This window comes from Cyphomyrmex costatus, unplaced genomic scaffold (genome assembly GCF_001594065.2).
Source record: "Cyphomyrmex costatus isolate MS0001 unplaced genomic scaffold, Ccosl1.0 scaffold57, whole genome shotgun sequence".
NCBI classification, from domain to species: Eukaryota; Metazoa; Arthropoda; class Insecta; order Hymenoptera; family Formicidae; genus Cyphomyrmex; species Cyphomyrmex costatus.
In genome coordinates, this window is record NW_017279883.1 from 231,883 (window position 1) to 253,742 (window position 21,860).

Here is a 21,860-nt window from a genome sequence, read left to right on the forward strand (position 1 = left end):
TACAAATATTTATCGGCGTATTCCCTCTTCTTTCTCACATTTTTTTTTTCTAGTAGGCGATTGTATCCTTTAAGGGATGCTGGAGTGTCTGTTTTATCATTATACTTAGTTAAAGACTCGTTTCTCTTAATTGCATTTACGGATGGAAAAATCCTTTTGTATAATTAAAGTATCGACAACAATGAATTGCGCTAGCTACATTTCAATACGAAAAACGGAAGAAAATTAAAAACTTATACAGTTTCGTTATCGGCTTCTGTGATTTTTGATAACGAAACTGTAAATTTTTTTTCCGTTTTTCGTATTGAAATGTAGCTAGCGCAATTCATTGTTGTCGATACTTTAATTATGAAGAAGGATTTTTCCATCCGTAAATGCAATTAAGAGAAACGAGTCTTTAACTAAGTAAGTAATGGTAAAACAGGCGGGTCCAGCATCACCTTAATTCTCTTTCTAATGTTTAGAGGTATTATATATCCTCCTCAAATGCAAAAAATGTTAGATAAAATAGATTTGTTCCAGGGTTTTAATTATACAATACATTTTGATACGCGCTTAATTACTCAATAATGCGTAATTGTATAAGATAGAAAGCAGTAGCATAATATTAAATGTTAAAAAAGAGAGGGTGCCTGCACTTAATATTAGTATCGCATAAAATAGTCATAATCATCAATTTAAAAAAACTGTAGCTTTGTTGTTTGTTCTTTTACTATATATGTCCCTAATCTACGCCTCTGATTAGAAATAACAATTTCGCTGAAAGTATAAATTCCTCAATGGGTAAAAAACTTGATGGTGCAGCCAACGACTGTAGATAAGATAAGTATCTTTGGAAAGAGCGGCAATTATAGCAACAGTTGGACACTGCACGTTTCCTACATTTCCACATGCTGGTATATTTATTGTTCGATAAATAAATATTTTTCTGTGAAATGTCTATATACAAATACAAAAAAAATAGTAATTGACGAATTAATGTATACCAATATATATAACATTTCAATTAAAATTTGACTTATAGAATACCCAAACGACACAATTACGTTCAAAATACTTTGCCGAACGTTAAAATTGTATAATAAACTAAAAATATTATAAATATACTTTAAAAGTTAATAAATTTTTTTTTAATTATTTAATGAATATTATTAAACCGTTAAAATATTTCGTATAAGACCGATTTTAATTTTAACGTTAAATGTTCTTCTAAAGGTATATAGATATTGATAACATTAATTTTGTTTTTATACATTATAAAAATCTTTCAGTTGAACTTTTTTTATTAGGTGTGCAACTTTGCTTCCGCCGTTTCCTATAGGTGACTTTAGCGGTAAATGGTGGTCGAAATAAATAGTTAATAGGTCATAGACGTCATACAATAAACAACAATAAACTTGGGCATTTGTCAACATAACTCCATAGAAACATTAGTCGATTTGTGTCTGCATCATAAAGTTATTTCTCAATTGAAAATGTCAGTTTATGAGCCAAATTCTCGTCATTTGCGGGAGGTTTTAATTTTCTGCTTCAATATGAAGAAATCTGCGGCTGAGGCTCATCGAATGCTCTCAAATACTTATGGTGAGGCCGCTATTAGTGAAAGAACGTGTCGTGAGTGGTTTCAACGCTTCAAGAACGGTGATTTTGACATCGATAACCAGCATAGCGGTGGAAGAAAGAAGGTTTTCGAAGATGCAGAATTGGAGGCATTACTTGATCAAGATTCGTGTCAAAATCAAGAAGAATTGGCACGATCATTGGGAGTGACTCAACAAACCATTTCAAAACGCCTCAAAGCCATGGGAATGATTCAGAAGCAGGGAAATTGGGTAATAAATGTATAATAAATTGTCCGCTTGGGACATTGCCCTTTTTCAAATAATTCTAATATCATAATTAATATAAATAATTAAAACAAATTGAATAAAAATATTGTAGTTTTTGATTGATTAATGGAATTGCTTTAAATTGCAGATTAAGAAGAGTTAAATTACTTTAGAAATACAGATGGATAATTTCGAGAAGACATAATCAAGATACGATTTTATCAAGAGAATACAGCAATCACACAGTTATCCACGTGACGGATATAATTAAATTTCAATCGAAATATACAGTTTGCTCTGTACATGGCGAAAAAAATATTTCAATTTCTAATAGCTGATTAATAAATCACCGCCCATCGAGGTGAGTCGATAAACATTAATGCCAATCGAGCAGGTTTAATGCCACAAAAAAAGAAGTGTTCTATCATTAAATACAAGTTGCATAAAGAAGCAAGGCGATTTGCATCTAATGGAACTCAAAAGAACGCGCGATCTGATTTCCATCCTTGGCGAAGCGATGGTTACAGATAATCGTACGTTTCTTGATGCGGAGTAGGGAACAGGGAAGGGAACGGGGTGAGAAGGATGTAAAAAAAATATTATTTATCTAGAGCGCACAGAGTTCGAATTTTTTTTATTACATCTTTTTTACATCGCTTCATGATGTGGAGTTTACATAGTTGACGTAGAGCACATTTTTTTCGTAAAGTTTATGAATAAGTAGTACACAATTAGCAATTATTTATTCACTCCTACCAATCCAATCTTCCTTTGCCGAATCTTGAATTGGTTGCTGCGAATTCTGCGTTTCTTTTTTTCGGACTTGCCCTTCGCGATCTCCGCGGTGATCTGTCATTCATCTTTACTATAATATGCGTTGGAGAACAATTTTAATACTACCACGTGTAAAATATTACTTCAATGTTAAGTTTAGCAAACTTGTGTGTGTGTGTGTGTGTGTGTGTGTGTGGGTGGACTGAGTGAATAGAAAGAACAAATGGAGGGATTGTAGTCAGCCTTGGTATCGCACCTCTCTCGTAACGTAAATCTCTTTGTCACTACCGGATGTTTTAATAAAAATGACGCACGAGAATATGCTCTCTACAGGAACCGATTAATCCCGTTACTCCGATTATCTATTTCTTCTCTACATTCATTTTTTTTTTCATATTGAGATTAATATATGATTTTGATGAATGATTTTGATTATGTTAGTAAATTAGGATTGATTTTCGCATCTGATTACTTGTAAGAAAAAAATTAAACAAGTCAACATGTAATTGTTGAGTAAAACACATTACACGAAATCTCTTTTATTTACGTTCAAAAATTTAATTCTCAATAAGATATCCGTGCTGTTATTTATCTTTTTTTTTTATTGCTGTGCTGGTCGGAAATTACGTTGCATATCTTAAGTATTATTACACATCGGAAATTACGTAATTAACAATTGTATAATTTCTGCAATGTGCAATAATATCTATAAGATATGCGACATTAAAAAATCTGTAATTCATATTGATTTCTGTATTAACTTTATTATGTTCAAAATAGCCTTGTAAATTATAATTTCAATACAATGATCTAGCGGAGAACGCCTTCTTTAATGATTAATTATAGACCGAGAAGTAAATCGATCGAGCTAAAAGAATAAAAATTTAAAAAAACGTATATGTGTTCACATATTAGTTCACACATAGATGCGATGTTCAATTCTAAACTTATAATATTCTGAAATCTAACGACACATAAACAGATAGCAATATTTATCAATTGTTTTCAGTGGTGACATGTATGATTTTCATTTACAAATAAGATGATAATTAATTCTAATTGGATATAGATTCAACGATTCATAATTGAATATAGATTCAACGATTCATAATTATCATAAATGCTACAAATGTTTTACCCTCGAACGAAATTAGAAATTTGCGAGTACCGAGAAAAAAAATGTTGATTTAATATAAAATGTAAAATTGTCTGTCACATAACATTAAGCAAGTATCGTTTACGTATTACAATTAAAAAAGAGAATAGAAAAATTGAATGATATAAATATGCACGAGAAAATCCAAGGCGCAAGAAGTAAACGCAAAATGACGTATTATATCATAAAAATTTCCGGAGTAATTTATTAACATTAGGTAGCAATAATTGATGGCCTACAATAAGATACTTAATCACAGGCACTATAATTATTCTACTATTGCATTCACATATAAAATTTTTTACATATTTGTATCGCGTTGTTCTTGCGCAAATATCAATATTAATGTTTCTTAAATTAATAGACGGGAATGTTTGTATGTCTTGCACATGTCATAACTGAACATTAATTGAGTTTCTAACGGATTTACGTATAATTATTTTGACATTTTTGTTGTATATATCTTTCTATTTGTAATATATTCATTACCATAATTTAGTAATGAGATTATGGTCATTAGCATAATTAATAAAGTTTAATTGATCGTTTACGCATAGTATTTTAAATGATAATTTATACATTTTACATGCATATACACTCTGGCGGGAAAGAACGATTGTGAGAAATTGCGCTTTTATCTGCAGCGTTGAAACAAAAAATCAGATAACATAGTTCAATAAAGCTAACATTATAAAGTAACCGAATGAGTCACATCGCAATCTTATGTACTCTTGTTATCTGTTATGCAAAACGATCATATCAATGCAATATGGCATGAACTTCTTTGCACTCGTTATGTGAATTCTGAATAGTCGTAAGAATTTTCTTATTATTATTTTGGACATGCATAGCCTATAATGTTCAAGCCTGTAACGTCAATAAAATAAATAATAATAAATAGTTGGCAACATTATTTAACTCCGTGTATAATGTAGTTTTAAAAAAAGTAAGAGAAAAATCAACTAAGTTTTATTCAGAGTTACGGCAGGAAGGCGTTCCTGAATAGATTACTTTATTATTATCGCGTATCGATAAAAATGTGCGAGATAAGATCCTCGCAGGAAAATCCAGAAATAAAATATCCGGTAATATTCAGTAACGGTCATAAGCGAGGACTTTGACATTTTTTCAGATTTTTTTTAATAACGCGATGGAAATATCGTTATCTACACGCGCAAATATATGCTACCAGTAGATCTGTCTTACGCTGTGCAACAATCGACGATGACATCCGTGATGGAAAATAAATCAAGTAATTAGGTCAATTTGCACAATAAACACAGGGCAACGTCCTTTTAATTGCATTACGAACGGCTCTTCACTCGCGCATTACTAATCGCGAGATCTCTCGACAATAATTCTATTTAATCCTATTTAAGTTGCTACTCGAAAGTAGATTGCACAACTAATCGTATACGTTTATCAGAATTGTACTGTTGTAAATCCGCTATGCAAACAAGCAATTATTAATTATAGACAACGTTTTTATCGGTTCATTCAAGATAACGTCGATTAAATGCATTTTATTTCTACCGTGAAATTTTCATTCAAAAAATTTGTTTCCGAATATTTGTTTAAACAATGCGTGTTTGACATTGATATAGGAATTCGATATGAAATCATGGACAAGTCGATAAGCAAATAGATAGAATGTGTATAAGATTTTTACGAAATACTCGTGAACGGTTATTGAGTCAAACGATACTACAATGAGTTGATTAATGCACATGCATGATCCCCGTGTACGGTGGTTTCAAGTGTATCAATGAAACCCTATTACTGAGAGCCATCTCGCTCCCTAATGAAATTTAATGGAAAAATAGACCAGGGGAGACTCGCTCGAATGTATTACATATATCACTGGTAACGATCCATAATCTACGATCATCCTTCTCACATTCAGTTCACAGTTGGATATAACGGGAGAGAAAGTATCCACGCGTTGTACGTATCTTTCGGTGAATTCACGTGAAACCGACGGACGTCTTACTGCCAAGCAAGTAAATAGTCATATAAGTAGAGTATAAGGATAGGATTTTTATCGAGAGCATGCGCCGGGATGTTCCAATTTACTTCGAATATCTTGTTGAACGCTCGTTCGTTCGTAGTTACTCGCTTTCTTCTTCATCCTACGAAGCTACGTTTCAATTAAGTCTAATTAATAAGATAATTATCTTATAAATTGTAAACGTACGCATTTAATAGAAAAGTATCCCTTAATAAATTTCGTCAAAAATGTGTACTTGTTATTCAAGCAGATGAGTAGACAAGTTGATGACAGGTGTTGTATTATTTTATCACGATTTATCTTCGCAAATGGGCACAATTATATCTAACAATAAATAAATAAAAGACTTAAATACTTGTCTAATAATAATATATTTTCCTTGTGTAATTAAAATGTAAAAGACATTTAATTGATAATTCTTTTTGATTAATTTGAACATTATGATAGAAATTATTTATTAGATATTCCAATTATCATTAATATGTATAAATTATAAACGTAATATTTTTTTCATAAAATGTAATATTAATTTTAAAAAAATATAATTTAAAAAAATGACTGGTATTAGCTTGTTTCTTAATTTTAAACTTAAAAAATGTTTATAGCTTAAATTTACATTATAAATATTAATTTCTGTGTAACTGCGCTGAACAGTCTAAATGTAGATAGCAAGAGACACTTTGCATATTGCGGCGCATCCATGCCAATAATAACCTCTGCCGAATTCCTATGTGCTGCACGAAGCGTTGAATCAAGACGAAATCACAATCTGAAAATATACTATAGCAATAGTTATTTTAAACCATTTATGTAATGAAAATTGTATTTTAAAAGCAAAACCGAATAGATTAAAAAATTAAATATTGTAACAAAAAAATCCTCTTGAAAAATTAAATTATAAAAATAGTTGCAATTGTCGTTCCAAGCAATAACTTTGAGATATAATGATGTAAAATTGGCCAATTATAGATTATAGTGATACATAAATAAACGACTATTTGTCCGTGAATCACGTTTCGATTGTGTTAGTAATCGCGCATTTTATGCGCTCACTAAACTATCAATGCATGACTCACAGATTATCGTTTAACTGTTATTTATAATTAGCCAGTATTTAAACTTATATAACTCAAAAACTACTGGTTAGAAGGACAAACGACAAATATTTTTGTAATTTATTTTTTTGAGAATTTCCTTCCTGTAGTATTTTGATCCGCAAATTTTAGGTGCACAAATTTCTAGTTTAACTTCTTTCAAAAACTGTCTTGAAGTAACAATGTACTTCTTACAAGTGTTCGATGATCAAACGTCGTGATTAAATAAATCTTGACAATAATGCGAATATTGCTGCTAAATTATCCATTCAAGTGAGACTCAATCAGATTCAATTTCTACACATTAACGATCAATTGAGCACTGCACGTGCTACGATTGCGAATACCGGAAATATAATACAAAAGGTGACTTATACTGTTCTCTATCACCTACAACTCTATACCAACATAACATACCGATCAATCTTTTTTTAGAAATTAATTTTAGCATATTTCTCTAAGTATGAAATAGTAATAGTAAGAAAATACGCCACAGAATTTTTAATATAGAAGAATATATTCAGAACTAATTGATGAATTCTTAGACGAAAAGCAGCTCAGTAGACCTGAGCCAGATATTGTCGTCCTGGTCAGTGATTATGCAATAAAATATGCGTAACGTAAAATGTTAATGCCATGTAGAACAATAACGTATTACACATTCAAATAGAAACTGCTAAACAAAGGTTAGGTTATTAACCTAAACATCGATAACGACCATAATTGCCGATAATATATATATAGTTCTCACTGATAATAACATTCGAATGGGATGCACCGTTAAACTCGTGCGCGACTGTCACTTCGTCCGCATTCGTCGCCGTTACATTGGATGAATCATTTTCGTGTATGGATCGACTGGTGTATGGATCTGTCGTGTGATAAATCGTTTTACTGATCAGGATACCGCATCTGTATTTGCGTGTGTACGCACATTAACGCGGATAAAAAGCGTTACTCTACAGCAACAGAAGCGGAACGAAGCCGAGCACGAGGCGTGTAGTCAGGTAGGTATGGCATATCTCGTTCTGATGCAACGTAATACATACTCGCGTGCAGATCGCGTGTTATACGTGATGAATGCAAATAATGCGCTAATTACGGCGCTTCATTTGGACAAATTTTCGTCCGCGTCACGTGACTGTTCACGCTTCGATGCCTCGAACGACGGGAATATAAATATTAAGTACGTATTAATTTAACTTTTACATACATTTCTTTCTACATTTCAATTATCTTTAATAAACGAGTTTGTTCTAAACATACGACGCTAAAAGTAATTCTAAATTACTTTTAATTCGATGCATATAAAACACAATAAGCTTATCAAATATTTTGTATATTTATGTACGTATATTTTTATATGATCAAAATTTTGAGAAACAAATGTAGAATAATATAATAATAGAAATGTATTTCACATTAAATATTTCAGGTGAATTTATTTGATAAAAGAATTTAATGAAGCAGTGGAGTATAAATAAAATGTTTTTATCATTATCTCTCTCTGCAACGTCAAATAGATTTATTTGAGATAAAAATCGAGAAGAATCGATAAAATAACAAAACTTGATTTTTTATTTATTTTCCACGACTAAATATAGTACGAACAATAGATTTATTTTAAAAACACGCAATTGTTGTAACATTTTTTTTCCTTCATATTTACGCGCTTTTACATTGTCGCATCGGCCTGTCTAGTAAACAGTTTAATTCCTGCAGCATGCGTGCAACCTGATGTCAATATTAGCTCTCGAATTAATTCTAACAAGTTCTAACTTAAATAATGTCTTAGAAAACAGACAGTTTGCTCTTGAGTCATTATAATGTTTTAGTGACTAAACTATTAAAATCGGATTAAGCAATTTTAATTAACTTATCAATCTTAATTAAAACGATATTAAGAAATTAATATGGTTGGCAAATTGATGATTAAAATGATCTTGTAAATAAATAAAATCATTAAAATAATTGATTCATTATGATCTTCCAGTTTTAAAGCGTGAATTAAGCTTTACAAAGGATCGTGTTACATAGTTACTTCGAGGACAACTGGTCTGTGTGTCGACACATTCAATATAATACAATTTTAATTTGAATATACACAACTTGTAAATTTTGGTTTATCAGAGGATGAAAAATCCAGTATAAAGACGTATTGTATTTCTCAAATAATTTAAACAATCTTTTGTTAATAATTTAAATTTATTGTCTTTTTGAAGATAGTTGCAAATTTGAATTAATATAGGATCCTGTAATCGGATGTACGAGGAATTAAATTCCTTCAATAGGATAAATAGGATGAAATTCCATATGTTGGTACGATTCAATGTTCCCCTACTATATGAGCATATGCGCACTTTTATTATAAGTAATAGGAATTATACTATTGAAAGTGCGTCAGAAAGCGCTCTCGTTTTGGTCGAAGAATTATATGTGCATAATGAACGATATATATATTATGTACATACATTTAATAGTAAACGATAGCAATTCGCTTTGATTGACCATTCACTCAAGGCCTCCATCGGTCGTTAAAACTATTTTATCTTATCTTAATAGATTACGATTGCAGTGACATAGTCTGCGACATGATGGAACTATTTTTTATTAAGCGCCGAAGGTGCTCCAATAATTCATACAGCATATTCTATTCAAGACATATTCTGGAAACGTCAAATATCAGGACATTCAGAGGACACGGAGATATCCTCTAGGTGTCTTTAGGATGTTCCTTGAAGATCTCTATGTTGTATGGGAAATCATATTCGTAATCGCACATCGAATCGACATCGTAAAGTCGATCTTCCCAAATTATTAGTGATTGTCCAATTAAAATGTAAAAAAAGAACATTTTTATTTTTATTCCAAAAATACCTACACTTTTTTTTATCAAAGCTCAATTTGATTTAATTTACAACTTGAAAAAATTAATTATGTTATTTTTATAAACGATATTTAATATTACTGTTTTATCCTCTTTTTTTATTCTTCATATTCTAATAATATTTTTATTGTTTGATACTTTTTTTTATTGCAATATTTTCTGGCAAATATCATATACATAATTTTTTGTGTTATCCATTTTCTTGTTTTCTTAATTTTATAATTAATGTATTATTGAAATATTTAATGTATGGATATATATATATATATATAACGATTTTTAACATAAATGATATTTGCACAAATTATAAAAATGTAATGATTTATTATATCCTGCTTGCATAAAATTGTTTGAGACAACAAAAATTTGAATCAGTTCACTAACAACAGACATATTCAAGGCGATAGATTTATGCAATTCAATCTGTGTTTCAAGGACAGCCTTTTTATCTGTCTAATATAAATCTTCTAAAGGCTCCTGTTGAGTAACTCTTCACAAAACCTCATTATCACCTGTTCTGTTCTCTTTTCCGATCAAACGCGGAAACCTAGCTATAACATAATATTCATTCAGGATTTGCTACCGCATCCAATTTGAAAGGCTGCGAGGAATGCTTGAGAAATTACTTTATTGAGGCCGTTAAGTTTCATTGTCGATCGTTTATCGATTGTCTAACTTATCGAGTGTCACGATCAAAGGATACACGGTAGGAGAACATATACGGCCATGAAGATGCCTCGTAATTCTTGCTGTATCTCTATGCTATTTAAATCATTGAGTCGCTGAGTAGTATTAACTTGCTAAAAGATTATTCGCAACGAAAACGAACCGTGTATTTAACCGGCCGACAATCATAAAAGCTAATAAACGATATTTTATCGATTTTTTATTGCGGAAAAATTGATTTTGTAGATTAGAAAATGATCACGTTACTCACCTTTGACGAGTAATGCGAACAAGTAGATATTACTGCATATTTTTACATTATGATTTTATATATATATACATATATATAATAAGAAGGGAAAGTCATACATATATTTAACCTTTTGAACTACATGATTTTTACTGTGACAGTCTTCAAGATATCATGTTCGATTCTAGATATGATTGTACGATTATTGGTGACCTTCGAGCAGATAGATCGAGTGGACTGTCGTTGTCTTTGGCATGTTCCGTTCTCCATAGCACAATTGCTCGTATAAGGGCATAAACAACATCAGCATATAACACTATATAAATGAACATACTGATAAGAGATATGCCAGTGGCACAAGAACGTCATCAGCAATTCTCTCTGAAAGAAACTGGGTATATTAAAAATTAAAGTTGTATTTAAAAAGTGCATTATATTCATTAATTATAAAATGCGTTTATTCACAATTATCATGACATCCAATCACTATTATTATAGTTTATCATGTATTATTATGTATTTTATCAGATGTGCTTTTCCAAAACGTTTTTGCAAATTCAAAATGTCATTAATTAATGAATTGGTTTTCTCAAACTCCAAATACAATTCTGATTAAAAATCTGGTTCTCAATTACAAATATGAAACTTTGAGAAAAATAATTGATGTATTCGATTATTAGAATTAAAAATTTTAAATTGCGTAATAAAGTAACATTAATTTTCAATTTACTTGTAACATAAGAACGGAAAAACATGAACCTATCTACCAGAAAAAATTGACGAGTCGAGCATCGATTAAATCTATTTGCCACCTATACAAATAATAATTTGAATTCAATCACTTTTCGATGTCAGTTAATGTCCTACGTGAATTAAGTAGTACGTCGAGTGGTGAAATATATGGACGCATATTATTATTTCTTGTTAATTAATGCATTACGATACTCACGACAATCGACGGTGTCGAATAGAAATTATTTTTGATTTTTGTATGCAACGTACACAGTTATACATTGCACACTTTGCTTTTTAATAGTAAACCGTCAGAATTCTGTACCTATATATCACGAACTAGACTCGTGATAAAATGAAATTGTTATTATTCCCTAAGTCATAAAAGTCTTGATAAAACTTTATGAGCACTTTTAAGTGAAAATAGACTGCTTAAATTAAACATGAGTAAAAACGTCATGCGGTCAAGGCGGTTTTTCGTGCCTATAATAATATTTTTTTGTGAATTTATATATATATTTCGTGACGGGTATCATGTGAACTCTGTGTGTGTATCTATAAAAACTATACTGTTTTTTATTTTATTTATACTATTTTTTATTTTATGTTAAGAAATAGAAAATAGTAAATTGAAAATAGAAAATAAAAGTATTCTGTTCAATCATGAAATATCGAAATGACAAATAATTATCTTAATTTAAAAATAATAATTGTATGATATTAAAGCCGAAACATGTAAAAGTAAATATGTATATTTTTGTTAGCTCTATTAAATTTATTATTTAGTATTTATTAATGTTTATCATAATATGATTTTCGAATGTTTCTTATTTGTTGACTCTTATCGCTTTTAATATCACACAATTGTTAATTATTTTTTAATATTATAAGAATATTAAGAAGAAAATAAATGTTAATATATTAAATACTAATAGTAGTATTATTTACCTTTTTTGTATTACTACAAAATATTTATTTGAAATAGAGGCATTCTGTAAATAAATATTTCTATTGAATCTACTTCAACTATTTCCCTATACTAAAAATATGTATTTACTATTTTCTATTTCAACTAACTGTGTTTTCCTTAGCATGGGTCTTCTCTGATAATCTAATTCTCCTCACTGGAAAACTTAATAAAAAATAAAGTTCAGTTTATCACAACAAATCGCTATAAAATTATACAATTATATGATATATTATCATGCGACAATTATTATACAATTATATGATATGTATAATTATGTGATGATTGCGGATCGATCCAAGGCTGATTATATAGATATCCTACGATATTAAAAACGGGGGCGTCACCGATCCTAAGTATCCTAAACTATATCTATTTGTCCCTGAACCTGCAAGAATGCCTGTTGCTCTTACGGAGCGTATATAAGACTGTCGGCGTTCTATTACAATGCGCAGTGTTAGATTACTACCTCGTCGACAACAATCGAGCATCACGTTGTTAAGCACTTGGAGAAGTTGCTTCCACAGTTACAACTTGTATATTTGCCTCTCAAGTGCGGTAAAGCTCGCGGATCTTATCGTTCATCATGGAGAACGTACGTGCATCAAATCGGGTTAATGCAATTCGCATCGACAGCGACAAGACCACCACCAATTTCGTGAAAGATGCACCGAAGATTACGAGATATTCGGTAAGAAGTTAAACGAATAAGTTGAAATAAAAATTGAAATCCGCGTATATTCTCTGACACTTTAAATACTAAATTAATACTTGATGCGTTTGATATAATATGTTAAACATTCCACTTCAGAATTGGAAGATATAACTATAGTTATTGAAGCTCTGCTTTTATGACTGTAAAGATAGACACATTTCTTGAATTCGATTGAATAAATAAACGATCCTATACAATATGAAAAATTTTAGAAATTTTTCATACAATCTTTCTAAAATATAAATATATTCAGGAAATGAAAATTTTTTTAATATTCTCTTTTTTATAATATTTGTACAATATTTTTAAAATATTTTTGTAAAATATTTAAAAAATATTGCAATACTTTAAAATGTAAAATATTTTAAAAAATTATTCGTACAAATATTTTATACCATGTGGATATTATTTTGTGTAAGAATGTATCGAGAGATCAAGTAAAATTATTTTGGTTTATAATCCTTATTTATTAGTTTTTTTTTTATTATTTTTATCGTATATTATGCATTCATAAGTTTTTTCTTAGAATATCGCTATTTTATTTTATGAAATAAATAAGGAGATTTTTATTACATGTGCTTTAGTCGAAATGTTTAAGCGTAATCAAAAGATTATACGGTTGTGTCTCGGGTCAAGACAATCAATTTGTTAGTTGGCGCCCGAAAGAGAGTCGTGTATCTGTCAAAAATTATACCGCTTTCAATTTTTGATCGAGTGTGATACTCTTCCTAAATAATACTTCTCTAAGGGATAAAATGAGTTTTGTTCCTTACATTGGTGATGATATTCGCGTAAAAGTGCTTTATAGTGATCTAATCATTTTCTCGCAATAATTGTAGGATGTCAGAAATTATTATGCAGATTATTAATTACGCTGAAAGAAACCGTAAGCGAACTTTTAATGTAAGTAATGACACGCTCCCTTTGACATGACGTAACTCGAACGATGACAACGCGTCTTACACAATTATATCCTTTTGCAAACGTAATGACGCGTAATATTCAGAGAGTGGCTCCTTTAATTGCGACAAATTTTTATCGGCGCATTAAGCAATTAAGCGATTATTTTAAATTATAATTTAGCAAATGATTATTAAATGACTTATCAGAGGAAGGACATTTTAAATTATACAACGGATGAACAATAACGGTGTAACATTCAAGGCAAAGGAGTTTTGCATTCCGCAAGGTTTCCTTACGTTCTAAATAACACGTCACGATATCACATAGTAGCAAAGTAACCGTCTCAAAACACATCCGTTCAATAATAGAAAAAATTTTAAAAAATTAAAAAAAAATTAAAAAAAAAGATTTATTGCAAATAAAAAAAATTTCGAAACATTTTTCAGAGAATTTTTAATTTCATGTTATTTTATATATGTACGTATATCTATGTCGTTTGCAAATCGTGTCAGACCCAACGAACAAGTTGCCGTTATTTGTCGTCATTTTGATGACAAAATGACGTGTTCCACCTCATTTCGATGTCAAAATGATGATAAATAACAAATCAAGTCAATTTGTTTGCTGGAAACGCACATTGCATCCGCACGCGCAGGCGGTCTTATCAATTCTTACAAATCACTGCTTGGAAGTGGATCAATGACAGATTAGCGTTGGACGACGTTGACCGCACAATGGTCGATCGCCATAGAACGCATTGAATAAATGAGACTGTCTCACGCATGTCCACGTAACGTACGGTGTAATAAGCTGATGCATCATTAATCATTCCTACGTATATAAAAGTTTCCTCTGAATCCTCGACTCGAGGATCGTGTTGCAGCGTTCCGCGCAAATTGCGCTGAATTTACATTTCCTATTGTACAGAAATTGCATGACGCGTGTCTCATGTACCGGTTAACTATGTATGTACACCCCAAGGTATATATTAGGTCTAAATAAGATATACATCAATCATTAAATAATAGCGTTCTAAATCAATAATATATCAAATAATCCTTCAAATATCTTTTTTCTTAATCATTTTATTGTAAAATATTAATTAATAAGCCTAGTATTATAATGCTTTTAATTTTTTCCTAAAAGCATTCAATTTCTAAATATAAAATTGTATTATAGTGTTATAATCTTTTCTTATAATGCCATATAATTTTTGTATTCTCATTTTCATAACGTTTTTATTTCAGTTGGCCGATTTGGCTGACGGGTCGAGTAACAGTATGGATTATCATATCGAGATAATTACTAAGAATGACAAACTGAGAGTGCTGAAATTCTTGAGGAGGTTTTTCTTCAGAGACGAGCCGCTAAATCAGAACATTCAATTGATTCCGGAAGGTGAAGACAGTACTTGCACAGAACTGGAGGAATATTGCAGCAATGCCTCATTTGAAAATAACTTGAGTCTAATGGCAGTTTCTGCGAGTGGCACAATTGTTGGAGTTCTGCTTAATGGTAAAACTGTAGTAGTAGTTCTTTGTTAACTTTATAAATACTCGGTTAAACTTTTTTATGAAGACAATGTTCTTTCTTCGAACTTTTGAAAAACATCTCGAACTAGCATCACGTTTGTAATTTTGTTTCTCGTGCGTTTTACGTTATTTAAATCAATTGTATATTCTCAATAACAGTAATCAAGCACATATTTCCAGAAAAAAAATTTTAAGTGACATAAAAGTAATTTTTCCAATTGGTAAAAATATTGCTATTTCAATTTTGATAATAATATCAAAATAATTAAAATTATTTTATTATTATTTGTTGTCCATCGATTTTTTGTCTATATTTTATTAAATATTAATCTCTTATATTTATAATCAAAGAAACTATATTTGTTAATATATATGTACCAATGTTTCTTCAGATTAAATTATTTATATTCGTTAATATATAAAAGATAAAAGAAAATATGTACACATATATGTATATCTTTATGTTCTTGAAATACTTACGATTGTGTCGTCTCGCTTGAGCAGATGCAAAAATTGTCAGTTAATTTGAAACGTATCTTAACTGTATTCAAATAAATGCACATCAAGAGAAGAGACTAAAGAAATACAACGGTACCGTGATGTTACGTAAAATGCTACGGATCTCGAATAATACCGCGTGAGTTATTATCCGATACTGGTTGAGACTCGAAATAGATAATTATATCATAATTTGCTGATAAATATGTATCTACATTAAAATGCACAAACAACTATTACGCGACATTCAAAAATCGCATTCTTAAATTATACATATGCAAATCGTTAACGGTGCTACAAAGAAGTTAATCATACATTTAAATACGATTTAAAATAAACAATATGAATAAATAATACGTAAACAGCTTAAATTGGAACAAGAATAGTAAAATGAAAAATCACTCACACAAAAGGAGATATCCTCTAAAATTTATAATATTCTTTAACATAATACTAATAAATATTTATAAATACAAAAAATAATATTAAATATTTATAAGTATAAAAAAAAGAAAAGAAAAAACACATTACATTTACAAAATCTTCAAAAATATTACATTTATAAATGAAAAATATTGTTGATACAGCAATGATAGATTTATAATTTAACAGTAAGCATAGAAATATTAACTGAATCTATTTAGATATCACTCGCTTTATCTTTTATTATGCAGAATTATTAATTTGCAAAGTTCATAAAAAAGAAGAATATCACGTAATACAAGAGTCGAGAAATATATAATTCCTTCATTAAAAACTGGAAATACAGCTATAACATGTTTTACATTCAGACAGTGAGATTCAGTGAGACAGTAAGATTTCATATTCAGATACTTTGTTAGTAGATAACACGATTGCTATTACACATAAATGTTTAAGTAATTTCGAATTGGCCTTCCTATAACAGAAATATTATTTTATAAAGAATCTAAGTTATTGTGTCAAATGTGTAGTGACGGAAGAAATTAAATTTTATAATAAAAATACTTATTAAATTAATTGTTTAACATACTGAAAAATTTTTTAATATTTGTTATAAATTTATATACTATTTCTACGTTATGTCTTAATTCGTGGCTTATCATCCGCGTTATAATTGATATATAGCTGTAGTTAAAAGATAATATGTAAAATGCACTGTGACAAGACACATGCTTATATACGTACGGATTATACGTCACGCCATATTATATACACGAGAATATATTTAAAATAATTTCTAGATTATTATTACCCTCGATAAATATTAAAATGTAAAAAATATTGAAAAAAAAAACTGTTGTTTGGAATGTTAAAAATAAATGATTGGCAAATGATTAATGATAAAGGAACTGTGCGTGTCTTATTTTATCGACTTATTTAATTTAATAACTACATATTAAAATTTATACAAGATATTTCAGGACTTTTAAGAGAAACTAAAAGATAATAGAGCTGAACAAAAATAAAAGCATTTATTGAGGAACCTGGTGGTCTCCCACTCCTCTGATACATTTTTAAGGAGCTCTGTTTGGATTGACTGTAAGGTATCTTTTTACACAACCAAATTAAAGAACATGAATTATTGTTGTGAGTTATCACGCAATCGAAAAAGTAGCTCCTTAAAAAGGCATCAGAGGATATAATTTCCTTAACAAGAGTTGATTTTCTTGACGAGAGCCATTCTCTTGTAATTTATTTAAAAAATTTTGTGTGTGTGTGTATTATAATGTTAATTTTTTTTAGGGATATGTTATACCTAAACATTAATTATTAAAAACATTTTAATATAAATTATTCACGTAGTTGTAGATTAACATGGATTTACTTTTTACAGGCAAAATGGGTCTTTCATCAAATGAAGAACCGGAATATATACGTTCGTGTAAAAATCCGAAATTTAAGAAGATACTGAGATTATTGCATCATCTGGATAAAAGTGTAAACATGGGTGAACGATTTCCAGACTCCAAAATTATGGAGGTCAGAATAATTTCGGTGGACACAAATTGGAGAGGAAGAGGTGTCGGGACGACTCTGATGGAAAAAACATCGTAAATATTATCTTGCTTTTGCGATATATTTAAAGATCGATCGAAATGAGAGATGCGTTTAAGAGAGCGAAAGATATTTTCTTGATCAACTTATAAATTGCAGGGAAATGGCAAAGGAACAAGGATTTCATTACCTCAGGGCAGATTGTACGTCCATTTTTACCACTAAGATGTGCGAACGACTTGGTTACGATCAGATATATAAAATTAATTATAAGGATTACGTGGATGAGGACGGAAAACCAATCTTTTCACCTGCACCACCACACGTAGCGGCTGTCACATATGTAAAGAAATTGTAAAAATAAAATTAAAAGATATGGAATTAAAGAGAGAAGTACATCTGGAATGGACAAAAGTTTGTGTAAAGAATAACAAAATAGCAATATATTATATTATATTACGTTGATTATTAAAAATGTATAGCAGTGTTTTAGTTGTAAAAAATAATGAATAAAATATACTTTATAATTTACTGTACAATTTATGTGTAAAAAATATACATATCTAAGTTACATCTAAATGTAATATTAAATTATTGTAAATACAATAATTGCTTTAAGAAATGATTGGGATTGAGATAGCATAGATGTCTGTATATTTACATGTGCAAAAAATGTATTATTAACAAATACATATGTATCGCTGAAATATGTGTGTATATATATAATTTTAAAAAATTATAAGTGTAAAATGTAATTTTTTCGTCTATTATTATTATCTAAAAAATATTAAAAATATAAGTCAAATAATGCATTACTGTTAAAGTAATTTTACTATTAAAGATCCGAATTCGACTCTTGGCCGAGGTAATATTTTTCGCAATATAAATCATTTACAGATATTTAATATGTCATTCATAGATTTTAATATATCATTCAATTTTATTAAGATTCAAGATGCTATGAACATCAAAATTGTTAAATTGGTAGATAATTTAATTTGTGATATTATTGCAATAGTTTCATAGAGTGGCGTTTCAAGACCGAAAAATTGTTCGGCGCGTGGTTTAAACGATTACATACGTAATATATAAATTCACATGGAATTATAATAGCATCTAAGATCCAGCTCGACTGTTAAAGACAATTTCTTATTGGTTGTGTTTCTCACATGTATCGTCTTATACGATGTAATATTTAAATAAAGTAATTTTCTTACCGTAGCTTTTCTTTACTGTTTGTGAAAGAGTGACCATAGTAGTGACGTTACTTTTTTAAATCTGTCGATTTCAGGCCATTGGTATAGTTTATTGAAATAGATACGTTAAAAGAAAAAGTAGAGATCATAATTCATCATCTTAGTATTAATATTCGATTTGTTCATCTCACAAATTTATTAGATCAATTAATCTAATAAAATCTTTTGTTCCTCAAAATCATAATTAAGTGAATTTTTTTTCTTTATCCCACTTTATCCTATAGCTTTCACCCTTTTATATAAGTATAGATAAAAATAAAAAAAATATTTAAAACTTTTTATAATTGAGGTATATTAAAGAACATTTTGGATTTTGTTTTATAGATTTAATATATCATGCTTTCAAATCTTTTCTATTAAGCAGATAAACAAAATTTTATATAAAAAGAATCCGTGAAATATAAATATATAAAGCCATTTTTATATAAAAATCATATAATAATAGGATATATTTTTAGTAAAACAGGAAAGAAAAGGAAATCGAGGAAAACACTATGTCTCTAACTACCATTTTTTTAATTTCTAATAAAATTTTTGCTAACATTCACTACTACTGTCTTCAGTCAGGTACTCTTTAAAATCCTCTTCGGAATTAAGATCTTTTATAGAAAACTTATCGGCTTTAATATGTACCGATTCTCGAATTTGTTGGTATTTGTGTTCTATTAGAGCATTCCGCAAAGCTACTATCTTTCTCACTTTAATAGAATAAAATATGAAGATAAGTTGTAGCAACCCTAATCCAATACACCCAAGAGCTATTAGGAGGCCAAAGTTGGTATTCGGTTGTTGTGGAGGTGGTGGCCACGGTCCTCCTGCTGTACGTACTTCATATTCCCATTGACTGCTATATTGCCTGAAACAATGTATTATGTTACTTGTATTAAATTTTTTGCTCACTATTACATATTTATTGCATTTATACATGGAATATAGAATCAATTATAAAAATATAGTCACTTTATTTTAATCTGTTTACAAAAATATAACACTCCATACAACAGAACTTCTCTCTGGACATTTTTAGTCCCTTGAAGAACTGTTTTATGCACGGAGAGAGAGCAAGAGAGAATGGAAATGAAAATAATACAATTTCAGCATTACATCAAAAAAGCATATTCACTGATTATATTATATTTGTTTTAAATAATGTGATGAGTTTTCTACAGATATTCACAAAACAAATTTGGAATTGCAAAAGCAAGAATTCTAAAAATATGACTTAATTCCATATTGCATTAGTAGTATTTTTAAATAAAATCAATATTATATTAACTTACATGTTTTGTGAATTATATATGTGAGACGGGTTAAACTTATACTTCAAATCAAAATCATATAGGCGCCTTGTATTTTCTTTGCCTAGGATCATGTATGCCTCGTTCAACCTTACAAAATCAGCATGACCTTGTTTACCACTAGTATCTGGATGCAACTAGCAAAAATAAATGTACAATTAGTATGATTAAAAAATATAAACTAGTGAAAACAGAAAAAAATAAACAATATTCAGAAAAAAATAAGTTGTTCATATTTGTAATATTATCCAAATTAAAAATTTATGATTTCTCCTAATACAAATTATTATCTAAAGCATTACATACTTCTTGTATTTAGATGATTACATACTTGTTTTGATAATTTTATAAAAGCTTGTCTAATCTCTTTCTGCGACGCATCAGGTGAAACATTTAAAATTTCATAATGATTCTGCTGGTACCTTTAAAAGGAACGCGCTACATTGGCAAAAATTAAATTTGTTTCTTTTAGCAGGCTGACACTTTCTGCACTCAGAATAAAATAAGTATATATTTCCATCTCTTATATTAAAGGGAAGGGAAAGAGAGAAGATTGTGGATAAATATATAGTATTATGTTCTTTCCTTTGGATTTCCCTGTAATTTTGTAAATTTGTGTTTTTTCATGCATAGAATATATTTTCCGAGAAAAAGAGTCAATCTTATTTTCTTTTTATCCCAAATTTTTTAAATATCTACATAAAAAGAATACATAATGTTAACTTTGAATGACAAACTATTCTCTACTATAATTTAAATTATACAAAAAAATAATTTGTAGTTATAATTAATGAAAAAAGAGAACCTGCATAAAATAATCAGAGAATTATCATTTTTTAACGTACTGACATAAAAAAACTAACATTAATGAAAAATATAAACAATTTTTCTTCTCGAAATATATTTTACTCATGAAAATATCAAAATTTATAAAATTACAAAAAATTGGAGAAGAGCATTATACTAACTATTTATGAAAGATTATAATAGAGTACAAAAAGTAGCTAGCTAAAAAAAAACAAATTTATTATTTGATAACGATTATGATGTAACATAATAACAAAAACAGATCTAACCTCCGAGTTCCATAACTTCTGGCCACACAACAGATTTCAGGTTTGCACACTCGTAAAAATTGTGCCATTGTTTATCAACGCGATATTTCTCAACAAAACGATAAGTCATTTTGGAAACTAGAAGCATTTTGCACATCGGTGACTCGTCTGTCAAACGAAAGTCGCCATTTTTCTTGTAAATTTGTATGATACAGGCTCCTTAGCACCACCTGGCTCTATGGCACCAAAATTGGAACTAAAAG

At 29.4% G+C, this 21,860-nt stretch overlaps 2 protein-coding genes across 5 annotated transcripts; one reads left to right on the forward strand and one right to left on the reverse strand.

The window, feature by feature from the left end:
• Nucleotides 1-5,667: 5,667 nt before the first annotated feature.
• Nucleotides 5,668-18,467, forward strand: LOC108779279 (dopamine N-acetyltransferase). 4 transcript variants are annotated; one of them, XM_018546668.1, is made up of 4 exons: nucleotides 5,668-5,759; nucleotides 15,229-15,496; nucleotides 17,828-18,044; nucleotides 18,148-18,467. In XM_018546668.1, exons 2-4 carry the CDS (start codon nucleotides 15,262-15,264, stop codon nucleotides 18,344-18,346), a joined length of 651 nt encoding a protein of 216 aa, XP_018402170.1. In that variant the 5' UTR covers nucleotides 5,668-5,759; nucleotides 15,229-15,261; the 3' UTR covers nucleotides 18,347-18,467. The 4 variants fall into 4 exon arrangements, with proteins under 4 accessions (XP_018402170.1, XP_018402171.1, XP_018402172.1 ...); XM_018546669.1 differs by having other exon boundaries at nucleotides 5,668-5,755; XM_018546670.1 differs by lacking the exon at nucleotides 5,668-5,759 and adding an exon at nucleotides 7,752-7,868.
• Nucleotides 18,468-19,746: 1,279 nt separating this feature from the next.
• LOC108779287 (dnaJ homolog subfamily C member 4) lies at nucleotides 19,747-21,860 on the reverse strand. Its single transcript, XM_018546675.1, has 4 exons — nucleotides 21,619-21,860; nucleotides 20,874-20,964; nucleotides 20,525-20,679; nucleotides 19,747-20,100 (listed from the first exon to the last, which is right to left on the reverse strand). The coding sequence occupies exons 1-4, from the start codon at nucleotides 21,684-21,686 to the stop codon at nucleotides 19,782-19,784; spliced, it is 633 nt and encodes a 210-aa protein (XP_018402177.1). The 5' UTR covers nucleotides 21,687-21,860; the 3' UTR covers nucleotides 19,747-19,781.

What these genes read in the sequence shown, in the direction of transcription:
- LOC108779287 (XM_018546675.1), bottom strand. Translation starts at nt 21,686, where the DNA reads ATGGCACAATTTTTACGAGTGTGCAAACCTGAAATCTGTTGTGTGGCC. An exon ending in AGAAGTTATGGAACTCGGAG is followed by an intron (nt 20,965 to 21,618) that starts GTTAGATCTGTT and finishes TTCCTTTTAAAG; the next exon opens with GTACCAGCAGAATCATTATG. An exon ending in ATATATAATTCACAAAACAT is followed by an intron (nt 20,101 to 20,524) that starts GTAAGTTAATAT and finishes ACATTGTTTCAG; the next exon opens with GCAATATAGCAGTCAATGGG.
- LOC108779279 (XM_018546667.1), top strand. Translation starts at nt 12,950, where the DNA reads ATGGAGAACGTACGTGCATCAAATCGGGTTAATGCAATTCGCATCGAC. An exon ending in TGTTGGAGTTCTGCTTAATG is followed by an intron (nt 15,497 to 17,827) that starts GTAAAACTGTAG and finishes TACTTTTTACAG; the next exon opens with GCAAAATGGGTCTTTCATCA. An exon ending in ACTCTGATGGAAAAAACATC is followed by an intron (nt 18,045 to 18,147) that starts GTAAATATTATC and finishes TATAAATTGCAG; the next exon opens with GGAAATGGCAAAGGAACAAG.